General features: G+C 43.9%; 1 protein-coding gene and 1 non-coding gene across 5 annotated transcripts in view; one reads left to right on the top strand and one right to left on the bottom strand.

Annotated features, from left to right (window-relative positions):
- The window catches only part of Szt2 (SZT2 subunit of KICSTOR complex), a 52,860-nt gene that overhangs the window by 22,671 nt on the left and 2,440 nt on the right, over positions 1–27,749 (bottom strand). For 2 of the 4 annotated variants that reach the window (XM_042675200.1, XM_042675220.1), the window contains exons 2-28: positions 23,467–23,592; positions 22,860–23,033; positions 22,416–22,586; positions 18,707–18,838; positions 17,627–17,774; positions 17,109–17,215; positions 13,388–13,598; positions 13,014–13,184; positions 11,864–12,098; positions 11,317–11,446; positions 10,558–10,700; positions 10,193–10,345; positions 9,937–10,051; positions 9,499–9,716; positions 9,195–9,410; positions 8,769–8,847; positions 8,428–8,522; positions 7,973–8,141; positions 7,679–7,793; positions 7,456–7,569; positions 7,075–7,245; positions 6,838–6,932; positions 1,632–1,752; positions 1,370–1,534; positions 1,076–1,280; positions 745–860; positions 382–628 (exon numbers count right to left, since the gene is read on the bottom strand). In XM_042675200.1, the coding sequence (XP_042531134.1) occupies positions 382–628; positions 745–860; positions 1,076–1,280; positions 1,370–1,534; positions 1,632–1,752; positions 6,838–6,932; positions 7,075–7,245; positions 7,456–7,569; positions 7,679–7,793; positions 7,973–8,141; positions 8,428–8,522; positions 8,769–8,847; positions 9,195–9,410; positions 9,499–9,716; positions 9,937–10,051; positions 10,193–10,345; positions 10,558–10,700; positions 11,317–11,446; positions 11,864–12,098; positions 13,014–13,184; positions 13,388–13,598; positions 17,109–17,215; positions 17,627–17,774; positions 18,707–18,838; positions 22,416–22,586; positions 22,860–23,033; positions 23,467–23,592 (4,142 nt within the window). The remainder of the gene's footprint in view (positions 1–381; positions 629–744; positions 861–1,075; positions 1,281–1,369; positions 1,535–1,631; positions 1,753–6,837; positions 6,933–7,074; positions 7,246–7,455; positions 7,570–7,678; positions 7,794–7,972; positions 8,142–8,427; positions 8,523–8,768; positions 8,848–9,194; positions 9,411–9,498; positions 9,717–9,936; positions 10,052–10,192; positions 10,346–10,557; positions 10,701–11,316; positions 11,447–11,863; positions 12,099–13,013; positions 13,185–13,387; positions 13,599–17,108; positions 17,216–17,626; positions 17,775–18,706; positions 18,839–22,415; positions 22,587–22,859; positions 23,034–23,466; positions 23,593–27,749) is intronic. The other 2 variants (XM_042675211.1, XM_042675229.1) reach the window with 1 other exon arrangement.
- Positions 5,248–5,320, top strand: Trnaa-ugc. The gene has a single exon. It is a non-coding gene; the product is annotated as a tRNA-Ala (tRNA).

Genomic DNA, 27,749 nt, shown 5'->3' with positions numbered 1-27,749 from the left:
CTGTCTGGAAGTGAGATTGCTGCCAGAGTCAAAGGGAGAAAGCATCCTGCATAGAAAGCTAGTGACACGACATGCTACATTCCAGGACTAGAAGGTCCCTCATTACCCGTTCTGCCCCTAGTACTGGGGATTGAACCCAAGGTTTCAAGTATGCTAGGCTACTCTGCCGCTTGGGCAACACCCCCAGCATTTTTGTTGTATTTTTTTTTTTTTTTGTACCAATAACTTTGCCTGGGGTGGACCTAAAATTGTGATCCTCCTGCCTCTTCTTCCCAAGTAGCTGGGATTACAGATGTGGGCCACTATATCTGGCTAGGTTTTTGAATAAGGACTTGATCTGTGTGCCTCCCTGCCCTGATGTCATTCAAGAACAACCCTAACCTGGACTCAGAAGCTAAGACAGCTCGTTCCCGAGGCTCTGGGCCCTCCTCAATGCTGCTGCTGAAGGGTCCTGGGCTTAGAGGACCAGGGCTTGGGGGTGCATGAGGCAAACCCCAAGTATGGCCACACAGTGCAAGCAAGAAAGAGGTGATGTCTATTTCTTGTAGTAGCTCCTCACAGGCATCCACCGCTGTCAGCAAATCCTGGCAAGTCACACTCTGTGCCTGCTGCAAGCTCCGAAACAGCCCTGATGGAATGGACCATGATCAGGGTCAGCTCTGGAGCAGTCTCTCCAGGCCCCACCTGCCATCTCCATGTATCTACTTCCACATCCCCACTCCTTTACATGGCGTTCTTACTCACCACGAACATAGCATCGCTGTGCATGCTCCTGCAGCAAGGTACAATGGGTGGCTGCCTCTTTATATCTGGGCTCCATCCACACTGAGGAAGCTGAGGGATGGTCTAGGAACTGAGTCCTAGGAACGGGAGGGAAAACAGCTTGGATAACTCCCCTAAGTGGTACCTTGAACTCATCAGCCACCTGTACTCCATAGCATGTTCAACTGACTTGATGAGGAAAACTAAATCAAGAAGCTGGTAGGATATACCTAAGAAGTTCCTGCTGACTACCTCTGAATGTATGCCCAACTTTGTCAGAGAAAGATACCAGGTCAAAGTCAAGGGCACTCACCTAAAAATGAGGTCTCGAGGTGCCTGCGGGGGCTGTACGCCAACCATTTGCTCCCTCAGTGCTTCCAGTGAACAGCTATAGATGTAGACAGGACACCGGGTCCGTAGTCCATCTGTACCCTCTGTCTGGGAAGCCTGACGCCCAGTACAAGCCTGTAAGTCCCGACGGAAAAGTAGATTTTGCTCGCCTTGATCACAGGCACTGTCTGTGAGGAAAGGTGTACCTTAGTCTTTACACTTTCTATTTGCTTTCCCATCCCATTTCTGCTTAACTGATTTCCATCAGCAGTCTTACCACCAACTGGGGTTATACTGAGAATAGGGACTTGTGGCTTTGTAGCCTTGGTCCCAGTTTCTTCCATATCTTTCAGGTTGGGGGCTCCACTCCAATCCCCAAACTTAGGCTTTGCTTCCTCTTGAAAGGGTCCCTCCAGGCCACAAGCAGCCAGACGTTGAACATCTAGGGAAGAGACAAACCAATCAGGGCTGTCTGATAGGCCAGTGAGTGAGCTCAAGGTTTTATACCCAAGGAGGTAAGGAAGGTCAGCAGTTAGTACCTGAGAAAGTAGCTGGGAGAAAAGTCAGAAACATATGCTGTGGGGTCACCAGCCTTGCATAGCAGCGCCACTGAGGGGGCTGGGAAGAGATGAGAGGCCTTAAAGTTTCAAGACCCATACTCTGTAAGAAAGAAACAGACTATTAGAGCAATCTACAAGGCCTGGTGGCCATTGTTTTCTCCTACAGAGAGCTGTACCTTGGCCATTCATAATGTCTAGCAAAAGTCACCATCAGAGACAGCTAGGGCCCCAAAAGGCAGCCACCTCAGATGTCTGGAAGTCAAGGAGCTCTGGGATTACTGACTAGACCACAGAGCACAGGCTATATAACAGGCAGCAGAGACTCTGAAGGGAGTGGTATGGTAGTTTTCCATGACTCCATCCTCACTGACTAGGAGAGAACTGCATAGCCAGAGGCTAGGATAAAATGAACTTTTGAATGGGAGTTCTATGAGTTACTTATCATCTAAGCTTAAGTGCTGACTGCAACAGCCCCATGCACTTTGCAGAAGTATATGTGTATGTTTATATATGCATACATACATATGCGTATATATACAAACGTACACATATATTCAAGTACACATGTATGTATATATACATAAATATATATTTACGTATACACACACAAGAATAATTTATTCCTACTTTTTAATATGTGTCTAATTTATTATTTTGGTTTTAACTTTTTTGGGGGTCAGTTGTGGGGCTTGAACTCAGGGCCTGGGCCTTGTCCATGAGTCTCTGTGCTCAAGGATTTTGGGTGGTTAATTGGAGATAAGAGTCTCATGGGAACTTTTCTGCCTGGTCTGGCTTCAAACTGTGATTCTCAGATCTCAGCCTCCTTAGTAGCTAGGATTACAGGCTTGGTTTTAACTTTTTTATTTAACTGTATAATTTTTTCTGACGTAAGCCATTTACCTCTTCCCATTCACTTTTTAGGCCTGCTTATCCCTGCTCCTTTCCTTTCTTTGAATTCATCATATATCCGTACAATAACACCTGCCTTTCAGTATTCGATTTTAAATATTTTTATCTCATTTAATAGCTCTTCCCCATTTATACTTTTCTTCTACCAAGTACAGCTGTTTTGTTACCCGTATTTCCTTCTACCTCTGTTTCCATAACCTTAGTCTTTTCTCATTACCTATACTCTCACTGGGTGCTTGAATATCATTCATTTTATGTGTTTTTGTTTCATGTTAGGCATTTTGAGTACTATTTGGTTTTCACTTTGCTTCTTTTTCTCTTTTCATTGTTATTGTGTATGTATAGTGAATTCTCTTAATTTTGCCTTCACCACCCAGTATTTAGCTAATTTTTTTTCCTACTCATTCAATCCATTTCCTATTTAACTTTTCCTATTCAACTTATCTCTCACATTATAATGCTTGTATATGCAAATATACAGAATAAAGAAAGAATATTGAAAGCTTACAAAGATAGGAAACAAGTAACTTACAACTGCAAGCCTATTAGAATAACAGCAGATTTCTAAATGCAAGGATGTTCAAGCTCAAAACCTAAGTATCAACCTAGAGTAGTATATTCAGCAAAGCTATACTTCATAATTAAGGGAGAAATAAGAAACTTCCACGATAAGCTAAAGTTACTGGAACTCAAGACTACTAAACTAGCACTGCAAAAGATACATGAAGGAATCCTACCCACAGAAAAAGAAAATACAGGAAAGAATAAACTCTACTAGATGAGTAGATTAGCAAAGGAGAAATAGGGAAGAAGTATCATAAAAACAATAAAATGACAGGAAATATGACACATCTTTCAATATTTATGTTGAATGTTAATTGTCTTAACTCTCAATCAAAAGATGTAAAATGGCAACTCAACTACGTGTTGCCTGCAAGAAATATATGCCACTGAAAAGACAAACATAGGCTGAAAGAATAGAAAAGCACATGGATCCCGAAAGCAGTCAGAAGTAGCCATACTTATATCTGATAAAATAGACTTCAAACAAAATCAGTTGGAAAAGACAAAGGTTAGTTATATTAATAAAGGGAAGGAGCCATGAAGAAGTTTTTAACATATATCCATCCCAAACTGGCACCCTCAGGCTTATTAAACACACAATTTGGGACTTACAAACACAATAATAGTGGACACTTCAATAACCCACTCTTACCAATAAACACATCATTTAAACAAAAGATCAAACAGAAACCTCAAAAATATATGATACCATAGACCAATGGATTAAGCAGGTATTTACAGAATATTTCATCCAGTAGCAGTAAAATACACATTCTTTTCAGCAGCCCATGGAACTTTCTCCAAAACAGATCATACTGCAGGAAATTAAGAAAGGCTAAGGAAATGTAAGAAAATTGAAATAACTTCCTGCATTCTAGCAGACTATAATGGAATTTAGCTAGAACTCAAGAGCATATCACAGATATCACAGAAAATATTTAAATACATGGAGGACAAACAAAACATTTGTTGAATGATGAGTAGATCACTGAAGAAATAAAAGGAGAAATCAAAAAGTTCCTGGCATCTAATGAAAATGAAAACACACCTGTTGGGATATAGCAAAGGCAGTGTAGTATTAAAAGGAAAATTTAGGGCTGGGAAGGTGGCTCAGTGGTAGAGTGCTTGCCTTGTATGCATGAGGCCCTGGGTTCGATTCTTCAGCACCACATAAGCAGAAAAAGCTGGAAGTGGCACTGTGGCTCAAGTGGTAAAGGGCTAACCTTGAGCTGAAGAGCTGAGGGACAGTGCCCAGGCCCAGAGTTCAGGCCCACAACCGACAAAATAAATAAATAAATAAACAATAAAAGGAAAATTTATAGCTATGAGTGTCTACATCAAAAGAACACAGAGCTTTCAAACAGCCTAATAATACAAACTTCTAAAACAAACAGAAACAAATCCAAAATTAGTGGACAGAAATAGTAAAGATTAAGACAGAAATAAATGAAATAGACTTAAAAAACTATATAAAGAATCAGCAAAACAAAATTTGGATTTTTGAAAAAAATAAGATAAATTACAGCCCAGGTAGACAAATCCCCAAAGTTGGTTTTTTTTTTTTGTCAATTATGGGGCTTGAACTCAGGACCTAGGCACTGTCCCTGAGATTTTTTTGCTCAAAGCTAGCACTTTACCACTTTGAGCCACCAATGCCATTTCTGGTTTTCTGGTAGTTAATTGGAGATGAGTCTCACAGACTTTTCTGCCCTGGCTGGCTTTGAACCATAATCCTCAGATCTCAGCCTCCTAAGTAGGTAGACTTACAGGTATGAGACATTGGCACTTGGCCCAAAGACTCTTATCTCCAGCAAAAAGCTGGAGCTGGAAGCATGGTTCAAGTTGTAGAGAACCAGCCAAGAATGGAAAAAACAAAACTAAGTGAGAGCATGAAGCCCCAAGTTCATGAAGAAGTCAATATCACTAACCATAAAGGAAATGTAAGCCAAAACTACACTACCATACCATCTCACTTCAGTCATAATGATAATCATCAAGAAAACAACAACAAAAGCTGTTAAGGATGTGGGGATAAAGGAACCTTCATACACTGCTGGTGGGAATATAATCTTTGGAAATCAGTATGATGGCTTCTCAAAAGACCAAAAGCAGACCTATCGGGGGTGGGAAGGTGGCTCAGTGGTAGAGCGCTTGCCTTGCATGCATGAGGCCCTGGGTTCGATTCCCCAGCACCACATAAACAAAAAGAAAAAAAGCCGGAAGTGATGCTGTGGCTCAAGTGGTAGAGCGCCAGCCTTGAGCTGAAGAGCTGAGGGACAGTGCTCAGGCCCAGAGTTCAGGCTCCACGACCGGACCAAAAAAAAAATAAAAATAAAAAATAAAAGCAGACCTATCTATGACTCTGTCATTGTACTACTGGACATATACTCCAAAAAATGCAAATCAATGTATAAGAAAGACACCTGCATACTCATGTCTAGTGCAACACTGTTCAAACTAGCCAAATAGTGAAATCAGCCAATGTGCCTAACAGATGAATGGATAAAGAAGTTATAGCATATGTATATATATATATATTTATATATATACATATATAGATATCATAGATTACACAGTAATAAAAACAAAATGTCATTTACAACAGAGAATATCATGTTACATGAGATAAGCTAAACTCAAAAAGCCATATACTATATGCTTTTGCTTATATGTAGAAGCTAGACCTAAGACATACATATTCATGTACACACACACACACACACACACAAACACACACACACACACACACACACACACCAGAAACATAAATTTATACGCACACATAATACATAAAACATGATTCTATCTATGGGATCATAGAGGATGATGAGAAAGGGATAGAGAAAAAATGATAGGGGGGTAGGAGGGGTGGGGAGATGGGAAGGGATGGGAAGGGGAAACAAAGGAGGAGGCAACAATGCTTGATAAGAAATGTACTCATTACCTTGTCCATGTAATTGTAACCCCTCTGTACGGTATTTTCACAATAAAAAAGAAAAAGAATAAAAAGGGGAAAAAAAGAAAAAAAATGATAGTGAATTAATTTCAAATATAGTGCATCTATGTATGAATAAGGCATTAAAAAAATCCTCAATGAAAGACACTGGTCACTAGGGGATGTGGGGGGCAGAGAAAGCAAAAGAAGGTTTTTCTGGCAAAACATAATATAAGCCTACTTGAAATGCCATAGTGAAAACTCTTGGTGCAGTTAATATACACATACACACACTGGTAAGAGGTGGGAGGGCTAAGGAAGATGAACGGAGATGAATATAGTCAACATAGTTTATTTATGAAAATAGAAGAGTCAGACCCTTTGAAATTGTTTTAAGAATGTGGAGGGGATGGAGAGGGACAGAGAAAAGGAGGTTGACCAAGGTACCCTGTTTACGTGTGTGTGGAAATGTCACAATGAACTTGCCCTTGTACAACTCATGTATGCTAATTAAAAAAATAAAAGGAAAACATAGAAAGGCTAACAGGTTCATGAAGAAGTCAAGCCAGGCATTGTAGCTCACATCTGTAATCCTAGCTGCTTGGGAAGTTAGCAAATTGTGATTCTAAGCTAGCCTGGGCTATCTCAACAAATACAAATCTGGGTGTGATGTCCACCACAAAGAAAAAAAAAAAAGGAAATTGGGTCTGGGCATGGGTGTGCGGTGATGAAAGGAGCCAGTATCACAAGGGCTCACAAAGAAGAACCAGTGCTCACCAAGGAAGGAAGGGCTGGGTCTCCAGTAGTCTGGGTGCTTTCAACTACTTGATCCTTCAGGATCCCATCACCCCCAGCAGGTGGACCCTCTGTACCTACAATGGAGTAGAGAGGGCAAAGCCAGTGTGGAGCAGGGCTCTGAGTTGAAGAGAAGGGTGAGGCCAGAGCTTAAAGGCAGAAACCACCCTGGGGGTTAGGGAAAGTGTTGGAGTCTAGCATTAGGACACACAAGTTCACCTGGATCATAGCAGGTCCGTCGCAATGCTTCACTCAAGAAGGCAGCCTGGTCAGCAGGGGTCAGTGGGATCTCCCGGTCACTCAGCTCCTGTCCCAGGCAGCTGTGCAGCAGGCACAGCACCATGTCGTTGGTGGCACAGGGCCCCTCGGTGAGAGGGACACCCTCTGGCTCTGCCCAACACACATTCTGCTCAGCACTGAGAGCCTCCTGCTGCCCACGGCCCGTAGGGTTCACCCTGACCAGCAAAGCCCTTCCACCTTAGTCTTCCCCTCCCCACCCTGAACTTGTTCTTCCCTAACTCATATGCTCTTGTTCTCTAATATCCCTAAGCTTGGCTTGCTGGCCCCCAGAAAGGGTGAGTGCGTACTATGTTCACCTACCTCTGGACAGCAGAAGGAAGAACATCTGTAGCTGTTGGCACTGTGGCAGCAATCCTAGTAGGTCAAAGTGAAAAGGGATCTCATAGACACAGGTGTCTCCTCCCTGATCCAGTCCTGGGAGGGAATGGTGAAGGACAGATGGTGAAACTCGGATTACCTATCTGTGGCTGCCTTCACCCTACCCTCTCCCTGTTCCACCCAGTGAGACACCTTCCCCACTGACCATCTGAGACTCGGGGCTCTGGGGGCAGAGGACCCCATTCCTTGCTCTGGCATAGTTGTATCAGGTATTCAAAACTCAGCATGGAACCTATACAGGCAGCATCCCTTGGGTGGAGCTAGGGGAGAAACATCAGAGGTCAAGGGTTACCCTTTTATAGCCCTGGCCTTCTCTGGCTATCAAGGAAATCAAAATAATTGCAGACAGAGATTCAGAGTGCCAGGAAGCCCATAGGCTTCAGTATCCAAAGGAGATACAATCCAGTAAGAGGTGGGGTATAGTTCAGAGGTCACTCACAGCTTGAGGGATTTCAGAGTATGTCAAGTTCTGTAGGTGCTTCCAGCTTTCAGGACCAGGTCCCACTCGCCCGTACTGTGGCTCCACCCATACCTCAGTGACCAGATTGAGCTCAGAGTCCCCCTCCAGGGCCTCTACCTCCACATCATTGTCATCATCTGTTGAGAAGCTAAAGGAGGAAGGGCTCTGAGCCTGGGTGAGAGGGAATCTAACACAGCCTTGTGGCAGGGGTTGGGCCTCATGGAGAATGAGCCAGGCATGAAGGATGAAGGACAGTCATAATTGGCTAGCCTTTGCAGACTAGCAAAGATGACTGATGAAACAAATAAAATAAGCAGCCCCTCCTCCAGGCTTGAGATGGAGATCATCTCAAGATAAGGGAGTTAGACATTTAGGGAACCTAGAAAGAAGGAGATGGTACAGAGATATGCCTCTCAAAGAGGGCTGAGGCTTACCTGTCTTTGGTGGAGGTAGAGTGAGGAGGGAAGAGAATGTACTGGACGACACACGTGTGCTTCTCTTCAGCAGTAGCCTGCCCCAGTGGCTCATTCTATGGGTAAAAGGGAGGCACTGGGAAAATCCCGGATGGCACAGAGTCCTGGCCTGACCTGGATCTGGCCTTCAGAAATTTAATCCTCTCACTATAGGATCCTATGATTCTGGCCTCAGGCCCGGGTCCTGGAACCAAGTTCCAGTTTGTGAGACAAACTTCATAGCAGTCCTACACAGGTCTAAGGTGAGGGTCTCTGGATTTTGATGGACATTGAGGTTAGCTATCATGAGGACTGCCACATACCTGAATTGGAAGCTCCAGAACCATGTTGATGATTCCTTCCCCACTGCAGGCAAAATGGAACCCTTCAGAAAGTCGAACTCTGAAACCCATAAAAGCAGGGCAGGACCAGAATAAGAAAAGGAAAGAAGAAACACTCAGTACAGTGCCCCCAACATACCTAGCCCCCAGCAGCCATTGTGGCAGCCTGGACCAGTGGAGTTCCTGCTCAGATTAGCAGTCCTTTAGGATGCAGGTCCAAGTCAGTGGCCAAAATAAGCAGTTGGAAGGGAGCAGATGAGGAGGGCAGTAGCATGAGCTGCTCTGTACTTGACACTGAGGCTTGGAGAGGGGGAAATATATAATTTAGCTGCCTGCCAGTATCCCAAATCCAGAATTCACACTTGTTTCCTCCCTGCCCCAGAATCCTGGAAGGCTCAGGTGACGTACTCAGTCAGGACAGAGAGGAGCTGGGCGATGGCACTGAGTGGCAGCGTCGGGGCCAGGCCTGATGGGACACTCCACAGCCAGCGCTGGTGGTAGAGGTAGCGTGACAGTGATGCTAGACTAGATGAGGCAGAGCGGCCTGACACCAAAGGCAATGGCCCTGGTGGCTCCAGGGTCAGCAAGAAGGGTGCTCGGTAGTCCAGAGGTAACTTCTCATACCTGGGAAATGTGGCAACTCCTTAGTTGATTTCCATTCACAGCTATCCTTCATGTTTTTGGGCCCTCCCTCCCCACTCTCCAGACAAACCTAATGAGGAGCTTGTCCAGTGGCTTATGGAGGACCACAAGGCAGGGCCGGTCTGACAAGGCCTGCTGTGGTCCCAGCATGGGGGGTGACTTGGAGGGAGAATTGCCTCCACCAACACCCCCCAGCCCTTTACGTTTAACTTTTGGTGTAGGCTCTTTACTTTGCACCCGATGGGGAAAACGAAGGCGTAGGATCTCTTCCCGCAAGTCTGACACGATCTGTGGAGAAAATGGGGTTAATGCCCTGATATTCCCATCTCTTCAAAGTCTGGGAAGAGGGGGTCTACAAGGCAAGAGCAGCCTCCTTCGTATTTCTCAAGCCTTAGTTGTTCTGGGAGTAACATTTCCTACTAGATTTGTCCCTGTGGTGGCTAGGGAAATGGAGTTTGTCTATACCACAGGCGGCTTCAGTCTTGAAGTCAGTCAGGGTCCAGCTCACCTTGTGCCGGGCCTGGGCTGGCGTGCCAATGGGAAAACCCAAGCGAAGAACCATGCACGGGGCCTTGGAAATGATGCGGACCATGTAGAAGGAGGAAGGAGGTTGGTCTGGGGCACTGGGGAGAAATGAGAGTAAGTAAACAGTCCTAGGCTGGGAGCAAATGGGCTTAGGAGGAGGTAGGGGTGAGGCATGGGATTAGAGGAGAAGATGGGGGATGAGATGATGGGGGAAGGGTGAGGGACATCACATTGCCCACCTGGAGAGCAACTTGACATAAGAATAGCCCTCAACCAGCACAAAACTGCTCCAATCACGAAGCAAAGAGGTCAGCGAGGAGTGCGAGATCCTGCACTGGATAGTGCTGTAGCGTCCATTGCTGCCCGGGGTGTGCAGGTGCTTGGGGACTGGTCTAGGAATAGGGGTGTAGAGTGGGATCAGACTTCCTAGACCTGTTCTTGAGGATAGGAAAGATGACTATCTTTCTCTCATGGGCCTGCCTAAAATGATGGGGGTCAATGAGCAGGAAAATTGGCCACAGTTGGTGTTCTCTTCCCATCATTTTCTATCCCTTGGCTCCTGCTCCTCCACCCCATGCATGGCCCTGGTCCTGAGGATACCCACATGTCATGCTCCAGAATTAGCACCAGGCGATGCATGTGCAGCCACCGCTGCCATGAATTAGCATCCATGGATAGCACTGGCTTCCAATAGGCAGCAAACTGGGCATGGGATGAGTCAGAACCACTGGGCTGAAGGGAGAGCACCTGGGGACAGAAAAGGTAGAGGAGCATTTGTGGACAAGCAGATACAACTTCCAAAGAGCAAACAGAGCCAAGAAAGACTCAGTTCAGGTCAGAGGCAGAAGTGGGTTAATATTAAGGGGTACAGCCCATCTTGGGACAGAGGCAAAAATGGTTTCTAGTATAAAGGCTGGATTAGGATGACTGAGTCAGAGATAGACTTCATATGGACCACTTATGTGGTCCATATGCCCATCAGAACCAGTGCCATGGACAACTGTGAAGAGAGCACAGGACAACAGAAGCTATAGTCTTCAGGAAGTACTCAGATCATGGAGGCTGGCTGTGGTTGGAAACAGATGAAGGATGCTATATGGAAATGGGGTGAGGAGGTTCAGAGCCTGTTGAGATGCCACCACCGACTGCATGGTCTGTTAAAGGCAATCTCTTTTAGATCGTTCTCCTCCCCAGGGTCTTAGGAGGGGGAGAAGAAATGCTTTTAAAGCTACTGTTGAGAATTTCTGACTTGGGGCCTCGGATTTGACAGAGAAGGAACAGAAGTGGTGATGGGTTCCAGATGCTATGCCAGTTCCAGTCTGGGTGGGCATGGGAGGGGATACTGAGCATCAGAGCCACTCACCGGGGTGGTAGAGCCTGGAGGGATGTAGAAGAGTGGCACTCCACTCTTAGTGCTGTCCGGAAGGGTGAAATGTTCTGGGACCGAAGAGAAAGACTGAAGGTGGGCTAGCATCTGGTCTGTCTGGTTAATGCTGTAGAACAAGGGCAAAGTCACAGATGACACTGCTGGATGAGGAAGAAGGAACCCTGGACAAGCTCGGTGCGGTGGCTCACGTCTATAATCCTTGCTACGCAGGAGGTTGCGATCTGAAGATTGTGGTGTGAAGCCAGCCCAGGCAGAAAAGTATGTGAGACTCTTATTTCCAATTAACTAGTAAAAAGCCAGAATTAGAGGTGTTGTTCAAATGCTAGGCACCAGGCTTGAGTGGAAAAAGCTAAGTGAGAGTTCAAAGCCCTGAGTTCAAGCCCTAGTACTGGCATAAAACAAACAAAAGAAAACACCCTGGACACGAGCCTGTGCACTGATTCCCCTCAAGCTCCCAGCTTCACAAACCTGACCCTCTACCCAATAAATGAGGGATCACTCAACAAATGGTGACCTCGCTTACCTCTGTAATGTGTTCCAGAAACGGCGGATAACATGGGTGCGATACAGTGAGCGAATGGGTTGCCTTAGTGTACAGGATACATCGTGCAAAATGTCATAGCCACCTTCCATTGTCACTTCCACCCGTGTTCCTTGAGGGCCCTCAGGCTCCAGGGGCCAGGGTGCCACAGCCACATATTCAATGCGCATGTTGTGTTTCCAAAGCAGCACCAGCTTCACCTCCAGTTGGGACCCTCCTTCAGTGGGGAGCAGAAATGCCAGTGAGGGGAAGGTAATATGGGAGTCCAGGCCTGAGCCTTGAGCCCTATCTGAAACCTCACCTATCTCCTGGAACACTAGCTTGGTCAATGGGTCCAAGCATGGTTCCATAGGTTTCAGAATCAAAGCATCCCAAATGATGCAAATAGAAGTTTACAGGGGCTGGGAAGGTGGCTCAGTGGTAGAGCGCTTGCTTTGCATGCCTGAGGCCCTGGGTTCAATTCCTCAGCACCACATAAGCAAAAAGAAAAAAAGCCGGAAGTGGCCCTGTGGCTCAAATGGTAGAGCGCTAGCCTTGAGCTGAAGAGCTGAGGGACAGCGCCCAGGCCCAGAGTTCAGGCCCCATGACTGGACCCAAAAAAACAAAACAAAAAAGGCAAATAGAAGTTTACAAGGGTAATCTGAAAACAAAGCCGAGTTCAGGACACCATATCCCCCTCAGCTGATTCACTCGGGCAAAAGGATATGGAATTGGGAAGCCACATGCTAGGAGAACTCAACTCTGAAAACAGCTCAAAGCTCTCTTGTCTTAAAAAACAAGCAAAGAGCCGGGCACTGGTGGCTCACGCCTGTATCTGAGGATCGCGGTTCAAAGCCAACCCAGGCAGGAGAGACCGTGAGACTCCTATCTCCAATAAACCACCAGAAAACCAGAAGTGGTGCTGTAGCTCAAGTGGTAGAGCGCTCGCCTTGAGCTAAAGAGCTGGGGGACAGCGCCCAGGTCCAGAGTTCAAGCCCCATGACCGACCAAAAAGAAAAAAAAAAAAAAAACAAGCAAAGACTCTCATGGTGACATTCTTCAATGTGTGACAGCTGAGTGTCCACCTTGTTCAGCAGATCTAACCACATTCGAGCACTTAGAGGCCTATGAAGTGAGGCCTACAGACCCTTACCTTTGGCCAGTGTAATTTCTCGGACACTGTAGCCCTCTCGCAGGCGTACAGACACAGTGCTGATCAAGTCAGCTGGCACCTCCTTCTCTGTGTGCTTCTTCCGGCGCAAGGCCAGGGCTGGGTTGCTGCTTGCAGAAACTAAGTGCTCATTAAACAAGCGGTGCTGAGAGCCTGGAGGATCAGTGAGGATAGGGAAGATGAAAGTAGTGAGCTTTTTAGAGGACAGGTATCTAGGGGAAGTGCAGAAATCACTTGGGAAAATAATGTTAGAACAGCCAGCCCCAGTTAGATATTCAGACCCCAAATCTAGACCATATTATCTCTGGGTCCGTCCTATAGTCCTACTTCCCAATCCTACCCAGCATGACTCTCACCACAGTAATATTCAGGGTTCAGTGCTTCCCCACTGCGCAGGAATGAATAGAACAGAAACGCTCGGTGGTAGACAGTCAAACCCAGGTTGCCTGGCCCAGGTTCAGGACAAGTGGACAAGTAGGAACCAAATGTCGCCATCGCAATGAACTTCATCAATTCCACATTGGGCACGTGGCCAAAACTGCAGTCATAAGAGTAAACCCCTCCTACCTGGGGAAAAAAAAATGAGCAAGTAGAGATCTGCTCCAACAGAAGCACTCAGCTCCCCTTGCCCATGGAGGGAACGTGGGCTGTCATGCTCCCAGGACAGACCCACTGCCCTAAAACTACCCTTTCTTGGAGCCTTTCTGCCTAAAGCTGATACTAACTGGTCACATCCTCTGCTCTTCATCCTTAACATCAAATACTCTTCTATCCCTTCACTAGAGATTTTGGCAACTGGTTCATTGGCTTCCTGTCATCATCCTGGACTTTTCTACTTGAACCTTTAAAATAATAAATAAAACTCCCAAGGATTTTGTTAAAATATAAGGGATAGGTTTGGGAGAGTCTGCACTGGCAAATAAGTTTTCTGTTAATGCCAACACTAAAGCTGAAGATCATTCCTAATGTAGCCCACCAACCTATTTTTGTCAATGAAGTTTGATTGGAACACAACCATGACCAATCACTGCATTTCTGTGACTACTTTTACATATCATAGCAAAGTCAAATAGCAAAAGAAAGACTGAGTGGACCTCAAAACTTACATATTTACTATCAGGCTTTTTCAGCAAATGTTTGCTGCTCTACGTGACGGGTTTAAATGACTCATTCAGTTTCCAGGCCACTCACTTCTTTAATCCTTGTTTTTGCTCTACTCACCTGCACACTGACTAAATGCTTGGCTCTTGGCTTCATTTGAAACAAACTCATCTTTGCAATTCCAAATTGCCACATCCCACAATACAGCATTCTACCTTTAGCTTCCTTCTACCCACCTCTTATAAAGTACTTTGACCTCACTAGATTGGCCAGGCCTCCAGCCTCTGCTCTGGCCCAGTCATCTACTCCATTTTCTTCCTCCTTTCTCAATCTAGCCTGGATCCTCTAGCCAAGCAACTTCATAAACATCATTCTCAAGTCTCTGGCCCTCTTCATTTTTTCTGCTCCTACCTCAAAATCCCAACAAGGATCACAACCTTTACATCGATTCTGCCAATGATGTTCTAAAGAAGAAACCTACCTTTGTATAGGCTGATATCACATTAAAACTGACACTCTACCTAGCTATTTCTTCAAGGCTGTCTGCAGGACTATTTCTTCTTCCTAATTCTAGTCTCCCTTCCGTATATATTCACTGTCACCTTACTTCCTGGAGGAATCAGAGGCCACTAGTAGAATTTACACACTTCACTTCCACCTTTTTTTTTTTTTTTTTGTCGGTCATGGGGCTTGAACTCTGGGCCTGGGTGCTGTCCCTCAGCTCTTCAGCTCAAGGCTAGTGCTCTACCACTTGAGCCACAGCACCACTCCTAGTTTTCTGAGTGGTTAATTGGAGATAAGAGTCTCACAGATTTTCCTGCCTGGGCTGGCTTTGAACTGTGATCCTCAGATCTCAGACTCCTGAGTAGCTAGGATTACAGGCATGAGCCACCAGCGCCCAGCTCATTTCTACCTTTTATCTTGCACTTTTTTCTTTCAGTATGCAATTTTTAACTCAGGCATTCTACTGCTCTGCTAGCTACTCTACTTTCTAATCTCAAAGAAAGAAAATGATGCTTTCTGCTCTGAAAAGAATCTCTTGATCTGTTTGTAGAGGCAGGGCCCAGATTCTGTCAATTTAGAGATTTTATCAAGATCCCTTTACATTCCCTACTTCCAACCCCCTTTTCACTATGGCCCCTTAAAATTATACTTAGCTTTCTAGAAGAAACCAAACCAAACAGAACAAACATCCTCCCTTCTACTCTGTACTTCCCTCTGGCTACCATTCTTTCTCTTGTTCCCTGCGTGGTCTGAATACTTTACTTTCTCTCATCAACACTTGTTTCTACCACCTCCTCTATTCATAGCACTCATTTCCCTTACCACCACTTCATCGAAATGCCTCAGAAAAACTTCCTTGTAATTTGGAATCCACCAAATCCAAAGGACACTTTAAATTCCTCTTCCTACTTGAACTTTCTTGTGTGTCTTGAAATATGCACTACTCTTTTCTTCTGAAACTCTTGACTTCTTTCACATTAGAACCTCCAGTTTCTTCTCAGACTTGGTTCCCTTCATTTTCCTGTGTGCTGCTTCTTACTGTGAGAGACCTTTAAACATTGATGGTCTCACCATCTACTTCTCAACTACTGTTTCCTGGATCAGGACCTGCATATCCAACTGCTAATTACTATGAGTAGTAGCTTTTTACCATGTAATTATGAACTATGCTCTGTACTCTTGTTTTTTGTTTTTTTTTGGGTCCGGTTATGGGGCCTGAACTCTGGGCCTGGGCACTGTCCCTCAGCCATTCAGCTCAAGGCTAGCACTCTACCACTTGAGCCACAGCGCCACTTCCGGCTTTTTTCTTTTTGCTTATATGGTGTTGAGGAATTGAACCCAGGGCCTCATGCATGCAAGGCAAGCACTATACCACCGAGCCACCTTCCCAGCCCTATGCTCTGTACTCTAAAGGAATCATCACACCCTCCATTTATAAATGAATCCAACTTAGAGTGAAAGTGATATGACTACTGTCACAAGCTAATAGTAATAGAGCAAGGATTCAGATTAGCCATGCCTAATTCCAAGGGGAATATTATTACTGCTAAGATATGTTCACCTACAGGCATTTTAAACACAACATGCAACACCTGCATTCACTCTATCCTAACAGCTTCTTTACTTGTTTGTTCTGCCTTTGACCTAGTTATCACTGAAGTCACAATCTTTGAAACAATAGCCCTTCTTTCTTCTTCACCTGTCCCTTTCTGTTTTGCTAGTCATGTCCTTTTTGGGGGCTTTGATATTTGAGATGGGGGTCTTATAATGTAGTTTAGACTAGTGTCAAACTCATGATCTTCCTTCCTTAACTTTCCCAGTGTTAGGTTATAGGCCTGTGCCATAACCCAGCTTCATAAGTTATATAGATGCTACCTTTTCATTTTCTGAACTTTCTTAGCCCAAATTCCACAATTAAGTCTTAATCCTCCTTCTTGGACCCTGCAATTAATAGTGTCCTGCCAATATTCATGTTCTTCATCCAACAGCAAAACCCAATTAATGACTTTGTTATGTTATCATCTATATCACTCACAAAATTATGCAGACACCTCAGTGTCTGCCCACCAAGCACTTTATAAACAGCAGGACCAGCTTTTTATGCTCTAGATATGCCTACCGTCCACCCTTGCTTGCTTTCTTATAATCTGCCAATCAAAATAAGCTCCAATTCTCTGAATGTCTTTTCTCCCTTATTTGCTTAGTTGGAATGGGGTTGGCAATAATAACTAGCCTAAATAAGCCAGGTGGAACTGACTCAGTTTTCAGACCTTCTCTTCATTTTACTGTAACATCCTGTCTTCCAAACCTAAGGAGGTAAGGATAAAGTTCTCTCCCATCACTATCACCTGCCCTGCTTTAGACCTGGCACTAATAGTAAGTAGAGAAATTTTGCCTTTAAGAAAGTAGCTGTCTATGCTTGGCCTTGTGAGATACTCTACTTCCCTCTCTTCCTTCCTAGAAAGTCCTTACCTGCACAAAGGAACAGGCCACAGTGCCACTGCGAAGCTGGTTCAGTAGTGTCTCACAGACAGCAACATCAGGGACACTGGTCACCCCATCAGTAATCACAATGATACCTTAAGCAGAAAACGAGACTCAGACCTGAAGGTACTGACCAGATCAAAGTCACAGGGAGGCACTCCACTGACAGACTCCTGAAGACCTTAGTATCTGCCCAGCAAGCATTTTATAAATCACAAACACCTTTCTTTCTCTTCTTCCTTTCTGCTTCTCCCTTTTAATGCCAGACCAGTCTCTCCTGGTAATGGCCCTTAGATGATATCCTTCCCTCTAAGGTTACTGATGGCTGTCAGAGCTGAAGTTACTTGAGATATTCACTAGTACAGAAGTACAGACTTGTATTTAGCAAACAAGCAAATGATTTTCTTCCCTGAGGTCAGTGATCCTGGGGAACCACAAGTTTTGCCAATCACCCACACCTTTCTTGAACTTGTTTCCCCATTCCCATCAATATTCTTTTTACTAACCTGCACTAGAGTTAGAAGGCAGTAACTGCAGTGCCAAGATACCCTGACGAATCATACTGACCAGCCCAAGATCAGCTGTCACCATGGAGACTCCCACCTTCCGGCCCAAGGGCTCCCCAGAGTCTGAGGACTGGTCTTCTGCCTGGCCCTAAATTACAGAAAAGACAGAATGTGACAGATGTTGTTACTGTTCCATCCATAATGAAAGCAGAATTAATTTGTTGCTGTGCAAGAGATTGGACCTTGAGCTTCACAAGATAGGCATGTGGTCTACCACTAAGCTATACCCCTCACCCACAAAACAGAACTTATAGTCTATCACTGACAGGTCAGATATGCCTAGACCTGTGAAGACTCTGGCCTCTTACTCTATAGCTGCTGTTCTACTGTGTTCCTTCCTAAAGTGTATGCTTAGATGATGAACCTCAGAAGGGAGTCTAGCACAAGGTAGAATTTCTCTACCTTTAACCATAACTGTTACAAACATTAGGCACACAGAACTTCCATTTGCTTAGCCACTTCTAGGGCACTCTAGTAAGTAGAAGTAACTTTATCCCAGATGGTAAATGCTAACTAGAGATCAAATCTGTCCATAATCACCTTTCAGATATGCAGGGTATGCATGGAAATCCAGGACTGAAAAAACACATAAATGGACTTTATATATATATATTTTTGGGTTTTTTTGTTTTGTTTTGTTTTGGTGTCAGTCCTGGGACTTAAGAGCCTGAGTATTACTCAGGCACTACCACTTGAGCCACAGCTCTACTTCTGGCATTTAGGTCATTTATTGGAGATAGTCTCACAGACATTCCTGCTCTAGCTGGCTTCAAACCACAATCCTCAGATCTCAACCTTGTGAGTCGTTAGAATTACAAGTGTGAGCCACTGGCACCCAGTGGCCTTTACACTTTTTTCCCCAGCAAAAATCTATGTTTTGGGAGTATATGTTAGTTATGGTCTTCCAGCTGGAAGCTGGTCATAAGTGTTATCACTAGCACATCCCTCCTTGGCTTGTTCTACTCAGGTTCTTTTTAGAGGTTTTTAAAATGGTCTCTGCCACTTTTGTCTTCCACATACCTGGCTCTGGGGATCGTACTGTTGCTGCAGCATGGTAGCCACCTTATCCTCGAAGAGGCAGAGCTGCTCATACACCTGTTGCAGGAATGCCTCCCGCTGGGAAGGGTCCAAGAGGCAGCCCTGCACCAACACCTGGCAAGCACAAAGGAAAGGCTCAGGCGAGGGTGTCTGGGGTGTAGCAGTGTGGAGGAGGAGGTAAAATACTAGACACTATACCTCTGTTCTATATATTTTCCTTTAGGCAATCCTGACTCTTATCCAACTAAGATCAAATGTATAACTCCACAGGCAGTTTCTCCTTCTTGCGTCATCTACTCCAGCAGCTCAGGTACACTCCAGCTCAAGGCACTAAACCATTAATCATCTTAATCTGGAGTCAACTTTCTTGTGATTATGGTTGGCTACCCTGGGCTTTTCCAACCTCCCTCTTGGGGGCGCCCTAAGATCTTCCAGCTCCCTCCATTTTAGGCTAGAGGATGACATCTGTAAAATCATTCTACTTCAGCCAGATGAAATCTTTCTCATTCTGATTCTCATTCTTTCATTCCTTTTGTTTTCTAAGTATATTGCATATAGAAGAAGCCATCTTGATCTTTAAGCTCATTATCTTTTATTCCCCTAAGGAAAGTTCCTCCCCTTCCTTTACCCTCATTAAGTAACTCCTATGTTCTCTTCAAAGAGAAAGGAAGTCAACTACTAGGCACACCACTTTGACATCCCACCCTAGAGGATGTACTATATTCCACTCCTCTGAAAATTAGCATTGAGTTCTTGCTCTTCTTAAAGATCTGAAGAAAGGGTTTCTCTTACTCCTTTCTTTCCCTAGAGCCAGTCTCTCCATCTCATCTTAACCTTGTTTCTCATTTTCTCTCCATGGGCTCCTTTCCTTCTACTTCAAATGAGCGTAAGTATACTGCAATAGGAGCCTGGCAGCCCCTGGCGGCCCTTAGGATCTTGACCCTCTTCCTCATCATCTGTACCATATGCTCACTTTCTCTGACTCCTCCCTCCTGCAGAACAGCTACTTCTACTTATTCCTACCCAGGTAAGGGGGTGGGGACAGCCAGACAGGGAAAGTGGGACATTGCCCCAGTGTACAGCTGTGAGAATGACAAACCAAACATAAGTATCAGGAACTGGAACCACAGGGTGAGAATAATATTCATATCCATAATGTTTAGAAGAGTGAAATGTGAGACAACTTAATTTATAAATATCAATATATAAAAATATCAAGATAGAATGGAAGTTGCCATTAAAATCATGTTTACAAGCTGGGTGCTGGTGGCTCACGCCTGTAATCCTAGCTACTCAGGAGGCTGAGATCTGAGGATCACGGTTCAAAGCCAGCCTAGGCAGGAAAGTCTGTGAAACTCTTATCTCCAATAAACCACCAGAAAACCAGACGTGGCGCTGTAGCTCAAGCGGCAGAGCACTAGCCTTGAGCTGAAGAGCTGAGGGACAGCACTCAGGTCCAGAGTTCAAGCCCCATGACCGACACACACACACAAAAAATCATGTTTACACATTTTTTTTTTTTTTTTGTCGGTCGTGGGGCCTGAACTCTGGGCCTGGGCTCTGTCCCTTAGCTCTTCAGCTCAAGGCTAGCACTCTACCGCTTGAGCTACAGCGCCACTTCTGGTTTTCTGGTGGTTTATTGGAGATAGGAGTCTCACGGTCTCTCCTGCCCGGGCTGGCTTTGAACCGCGATCCTCAGATCTCAGCCTCCTCAGTAGCTAGGATTACAGGCGTGAGCCACCAGCTCCCGGCTTACAAACATTTTATGATGTACAACAATGCCTGTATTTTAAAAAGTGAGACATGAAGACGTGTACCTAATTCTAGATACCTGACCATTCTCCTCTTTTTGGATAAAAGGATGTATGAAGGAAGGTCAACACACATTCACTAGATAGAAGGAAATTCCATCAAATGTTAACAATAGGTTTCTCCAAGTACACATTATGAGTTTATTTCAGAGTATAATGTAACTTTCTTTGTATTTAGGGTAGCTTCAAGTCTCTGTTGCATTTTATTTTATCCTTTTTAGAGCAGTAGGATACAGTATATAGGAATGACTGAGAAAACATGGAGTCTAGCTGTGGGCTGACAAGTGGCTCTGACAAGTTGCATGTTTTCTATGCGGCAGGCACTGATCTAAATGCTTGACTTGTATTGTGTGTAATACAAGTGCTTTTAATACTTTTATTGTGGAGAAAAGATATAAATGTACAGAGAGGTTAAGTAACTAGCTTGAGGCACACAGCCAAGGAAGTGGTACTTCCAGGAAGCATACACAGACAATTATCCAGTGTTTGTACCCACTACATTGAACCCCACTATCAAGGGCAAAGTGTGTAACATAACATTCAGTCTTTCATACCTGGCTCCCACTATGTTTCCAGTCTCCTCTTTACTACTACTTTCCCACATCTAAACTTTTACTCTGTCAAAACCAAATAATATATATCTCTCTAAAACACCTGTGATTGAGAGTGTAGATTCACAACTGTGCCTTTGCACCTGTTAATCTCTCTCCCGAAAAAGCCTATTTCCCCTTCTTTGAACAGATAACCTCAATTCTTTCTTCAGTTCAAATGTAGCTTTGTTTTAAAGGTCTCCTCTTTGGCTCTCCCAACTCCTCTTAGTGTCCCTACAGCATCTGAATCGTAATTTATCAATGCCCTATAACACTCAACTGCAATCATCTCTTTTAATATCTGTCTCCCTCTATAAGCTCTCAATCCTCCCTACTAGAACAAGGATAATACCTGATTTCTCTGTCTCCAGGGATCTACCCTGTGTTTGGCATAGATCAGGCTTCAGTGTTTGTCAAGCAGAACCAAGTTTGGAGCGATTACCTAATACCCTTGTTCTCTTTGTCTTGGCTATAATACCTTCAAAAGTTTGGCCTCTGTCCAGGGAAGTGGCCCACAGACACCAGGCTAATGGTTGTACCAGGAGAGCATTTTGAGTGTGGGTAGAAGGCTGGCAGTTCCTGCCCTAGAACTTAGTATATACCTACTGTTGTACATTTCAGATCCTCAGGTGCTGTGTCTGGCATCCATCTCTTAAATAAACTAATGGCTAAGATGAGAGTTTACTATCAGAGATAGTTTGAGGGCAAGTCCCTAACTAATGAGTTAAAGATGGTTAAGACTCGATGAGGAGAAATAGGGCCAATGCTTATCTAAGTTTAAAAACATATTCCTGTAACAAACTCGGTCATTATTCAAAAGAACTGTCTTGTGATCACCTGTCCAGGTAGCAGAGAAGCTCTGTCATAATGGTCAGCATTATACCAACAGTTCATAAGCCCCTCAGAAATTTACCTTCTCTGTCTTTAAAATAGATTATGTTTCTGTGGACCTACAGTAGCTCAAAATCACAAAACTATTCCATTTCCTGGGATCAGCGCTTTAGCGATCATGATAAAACTCAAAGGAGCTGGGGAGGAAACAGAAAAAAATATCCAAGGGTCAGACCCATCAAGATTTGCAGTGAGGGTGAGGTATTTGTCCAATCAATGCCAACTAAAGTTCATGAGGAGGCTCTTTAAAACCAGAGAAACTGGTCTTTTCAAGGGGAAAGACTCATGGGAATGAGAAAACAGAGAACTGGGTACTTGGGTACAAATGGTAAGGATGTGGTCCAATAGACTATCAGAAATGTGGTCTGAGGGTAGAAACTTGGATAGAAGATACAATACCTGGTGGGACTGCAGGCCAATGATTGAAGAATAGGCCTGTATCGTTACGTAGATCTCAGGCTGGAAGTCAATGCAAGATCCAGGCACTTGAAAGGGCTGAAGCAGCCCTCCTAGACAGCGCGACAGGGCATGGAAAACTTCATCAAACAGGATCTCTCCTGTGGAATCATCCTGAGGGCAAAATAGAGAAAGAACTCTCAAGGATGGTCAAAGGCAGCTTTAAGCAGGAACAATCAGCTTCTGTAGGTCAGCAGGAACCTTATGGTTAATTATACCCCCAGAATAGTGCATTACTCGCAGTGGAATCTGTCTTTGAATGCTCATCACTCCTTTATAAAGCCTTTCTGCTTCCCACAATGGTAGGTTAGGAACATTTTTTACCTCCCCCAGGACTTCTCATCCCATCCCATCCTTCCTTCCTACTACCACTTTCCAAGTGCTCACCACAATGCTAGTAGATGGGCTAAGGTCCAGCTCAATAACAAAGCGATACTGCCAAGCCAGGAAGGTAACCTGGGTGGAAGGTACCAGAAGAAACGGCCTTGGGACCACTGGTTCATCTGGCTGCCACCCAGGGGGAAGGACACTGAGGACTTCCAACTCCTGTTCCGACTGAAGCTGACAATTAAGATGGAAAAAAACAGAAAAGGGTTAGAAAGAGTCATCACTGTCTACTCTGAACTCCAATTCAATCAGTTATTAGTTGTGAGATCACAGAAAAGGCACTTAACCTCTTTAAGACTTAGTGTTCTCATTTGTAAAAATGCAAATAATCCAAACACCAGCACTTTAGTGCTGTTATTGTGTGAATAAAGTGAAACCATGCATAAGAGTGCTCCCTGGATCTATCTTTTATATCCAAAATGACCCACTACTGGCTCCATTTCCAGCAAACCAACCATATATCCTTCCCCCCACTATCCCTTAGGGAATCTTCTTGTGGTTAAAGATACTTGTCCCTCCTAGACATGGACCCCTTAGAGTCAGGGCTCTGAAAAAAAATAGAGCCTTCTGGGATAACCCCTTATATGTCACCTATTCCAGGCCTCACCAGCAACTCCTGGGGTGTGGCCTGAACAGTTTGATGCAGATGATTGAGAAACCAAGCCAGGCGGACATTTCGGGAGATTCGATAATCTTTTTTCATCAGCAGGAACACCTGCCCAGCTTCTTCCACCTAAGGATAGAGACATTAATGTATCTAAAGTTAAAGGGGACTGGGTTCCCCATATACACAGATCCTGTGTAAGCAGGCCAAGGAGCTCACACTCTGTAATATAAGAGGCCAGGTAGCAGAGGTGATGTCTACCCCTGCTACCATGCATGCTGCTCCGGGCAAGTCAATTCACAACTTCCCTCCCCTTCTCCAACAGACCTCCATACCAATGAAGTGAGCTTTCCACATTGTTTCTACAAATGTGTGAGTTTCTCCAAGAAACTATAAGCTCCTGAGGATGGAGATTGTGTCCTGTTCTGCTTTTGAGCTCATACTTGGCAAATTGATTTAAAAGATGACACCTAATAAGTCCTTAAATGTTTCATAAATATGAATATTACATGAATATATGACAGTCCTTCTTGAATATAGCAGGCAGTGAAGAAACCTTTGCTGTGTGAATGTAAGCCTCAAATTAGTATCTCAAATTAGGTGTCTGTGGGTCACAATCTCTACTCATACACCTCCTAGTTCCTTTCCTCCATAGCCTCAGAGGTGGCCATTGCAATGTTCCAACTAGCCTCAATTTCCTTACCCATGTCCTTGTCCTTCCACTATGCAAGCCCTGCCAAAGCTTGGACTTGGGATGAACATGACATTTTCCTTGGTCAACATATATAGCATGGCAACTGTACTAGTGACATGAAGAAACCTATCACCTTGCCAGCAGTGCCAATTCTTGCAGGCCTTTACCAGTCTACTGACTTACCAATCAGCAATTTTTTTATTCCCTCCATAAGATTTTTCATCTCCCAATCCTGAAATCCCAGAAGACCAGACTGTTCACTGTTCACTGAGGAAGTAAGGGACAACTGACCATCATTCTCCCAGCCCTACTTCCTACTCTAGCTTGTTCTAGACAAGTCACACATTTCTCCTCCTGTTCCTGACAGTGAGGGGAAATAAATCAGTCGCAAGTAGTGAAGACAGGGTAGTGAAGACATGAACAGAAGCCAATGACTGCCTGTTGATAAATATTAATGCTGAAAGGAAGATTTCCCCCGCCCTCACCTCAAATGAGAAAATATGCACAAAGAGACCGAAATAGCCCCGAAAAAGCAGTAAGGAAAGGTGCCAGATGCCAGAAAACAATGTAGACAGCAAAGAAGCAACAGATGAGGATTTAGAAAGTCTTATTCTCTGAGACAAAGGGCAAGGATAAAAAGACACAAAAGCAGGTACTGAGCAATGACAAAGGGAGGAATTCATACCTACTGAATACCTAAAATGAATTCAACAGATCTCTGTAAAGGTTAGGTGCAAGAATTTCTGATTGAGTCAACCTAGGCTAACTTGTTAGCTGTGAGACTCAGAAAAGGCATTTAACCTCTTTAAGCTTCCGTGACTTCACATGTAAAACAGAGCTAATCCTAATACCAATCTAAAGTGCTGTTATATGGATCAAGGGAATCATACATATGAAGTGCCCACACAGTGCCTAGTACTTTATAAGAACATAGCAAAGGTGAACTATTACAGATTACTAGGTCTTAACAGTAGGTGTTTCGTATAAGTAAACTCAGTCTTCATAGCAAAATATGTAATAGGAGGAAAATGAAGTTTGAACTGAGTAGTTAATATCAAAGAAATCAAAGCAACACCTGATGAGTAAAGCTCATCTACTGAATGACAAATGTCCATTTCTCTCTTAACAGTAGAAACAAACTGGGAGAGAGCAAGGGAATGGGTGATATTGTCCAGAAAGAAATGTACTCTTTACCTCAGTTATGTAAGTATAATCACTTTGCACATCACCTTTACAATAAAATATTAAATTAAAAAGAAGAGTTGAAAACAGTCAAGCACAACGCTATATACCTATAATCTTAGCACTTGGGAGGCTGAGGCAGAAGAATAGAAAATTGAAGGTCAGCCTGGACTACATAGTACAACCCTATCTCAAAAACAGAGTTGAAAGTGTGGCTCCAACTAGAACAAGGCAGAGACAAAACAACAATGAATACACACAAAAAAAGTGCAGAAAAGATGTAAAGTACTAATAAGAAGGAGCATAATAGGTAGTCAGGTGGCCATGGTTCACATCTATATTCAGGAGGTTGAGATAATAGTTCAAAGCCAGCCTAGACAGATACTCTATGTCTAATTAAGCCACAAAAGTCAGGTGGGAGCTGTGGCTCAAGTAGTAGAATGCTAGCCACAAGGAGAAGGCCCTAAGGTCAAACCATAGTACTGGCAAGGGCTGATATTCTGTAGCTCATCTTATCTGTACTTCGTTTCTACAATACCTACATGGGAAAAACAACTGTCTATGGATTTTAGATTTTATCCTGAAAGTAAAGGCAAGTGAAAGGGTCCAATAAAGCATTTTGTCTTCATTTAAAAACAAAACTCTGGCTACCACATGGTTCATAAAAACAACCTCTATCAATGAGGGGAGATGATAGTGACCTTGACTAGAAGCATTGAAGTAAATTAAAAGTTGACAGAGCTCAAGAATCTACATTTTAGCTGGGCACCTGTGGCTCATGCCTGTAATCCTAGCTACTCAGGAGTCTGAGATCTGAGGACCATGCTTCAAAGCCAGCCCAGGCAGGAAAGTCCATGAGACTCTTATCTCCAATAAACCACCAGAAAACTGAAAGTGGCGCTGTGGCTCAAGTGGTAGAGTGCTAGCCTTGAGCTGAAGAGCTGAACATTTACATTGTTGGAAGGGGTGACATAGATCAAGATGAACTGTACTTACAGAATTGTAACCTCTTTGTATAAACTACCTAATAATAAAATTTAAAAATTAAACAAATCTACATTTATATGAAACTTCAAGTATCCACTATTAATCACCTTTGTTTGGTTTTTTTGCCAGTCGTGGGGCCTGAATTCTGGGCCTGGGCACTGTCCCTCAGCTCTTCAGCTCAAGGCTAGTGCTCTACCACTTGAGCCACAGCGCCACAGCGCCACTTCCAGCTTTTTCTGCTTATGTGGTGCTGAGGAATCGAACCCAGGGCCTCATGCATGCAAGGCAAAGCACTCTACCACTGAGCCACCTTCCCAGCCCCTATTAATCACCTTTGAATCTGAAGGCTTGGAGCAGTCTGGCAAAGAAGACAAAAATAAATGTTTAGAGTCATGGATGTTTACAGGCTTGGACTCAAATCTTGTTCTTTTATTTGCTATCTTGCTATTCTTGGCAGGTTAATTTTTCCAGATCTCAATTTCTTCACTGATGACATGTAGATAAGAATATTTTTATAAGGATGTTGTTGCAGTTAAATGGGTCAGTCAGTACAATGGTAGAGGAAGGCTATCATTCTTTGAAATATTTATTGAGGCCTACATACCATTTATATCAAGATAACTAGAACATTAGTAGGCTCTGGGCTGCATATCATGGATACCAGGATGAATGAAACATGGTACATCTTATTAGTTTGTTGTTTTCTAGTTTTTGCTTTTGCTCCTTTGAGATTAAGGTTTGAATTATTATTATTTTTTATTGTTAATTGTGGGGCCTGAACTCAGGGCCTGAGTCCTGTCCCTGAGCTTTTTTGTTCAAAGCTAGTGCTCTACCACTTTGAACCACTGCACCACTTCCTGTTTCTGTGGCTAATTGGAGATAAGAGTCTCATAGACTTTCCTGCCTAGGCTGGCTTGAATTATTTTTTAACCCATTTTTAGCCCATGACTGTTTTTCTGTCAACACAAAATAATGTATACTCTCCCCATTCCAATGATCTGAAGCCTCTTTATCATTATACTTATGCCAAAGTACTCAGCTTCCATCATAGCCTTAAACTGAATCTTATCTAGTCTCACTGCTCACCAATCCCACATACCCATATTATCAAAGCTCAGGTAAGAGCATGCACTCTAGTGTTAGCATAAGAAGGATGTAGTTCTACCCCTTCCAGTAGATATGTAGCTTCGGCATAGAGATTAACCTCTCTGTGCCTCAGTTTCTTCATCTGTGAGTTGGGGTAACAATAGTGCCTACTTCACAAGGACTTTATGAGTATTAGATATTGAATTAACATAAAGGCCATTCCTTTAAAAAGGCCTCCTCTCCTAACTTCTTAACAAACTGGATTAAATACCCTGGTTAAAAACTGTTAAACAAGCTAGGCACTGGTGGCTCATACCTGTAATCCTAGCTACTCAGG

Source organism: Dipodomys spectabilis, unplaced genomic scaffold (genome assembly GCF_019054845.1).
Source record: "Dipodomys spectabilis isolate Male_0828 unplaced genomic scaffold, ASM1905484v1 ptg000002l, whole genome shotgun sequence".
Taxonomy (NCBI): Eukaryota; Metazoa; Chordata; class Mammalia; order Rodentia; family Heteromyidae; genus Dipodomys; species Dipodomys spectabilis.
This window is presented reverse-complemented; position numbering and strand designations above follow the sequence as displayed.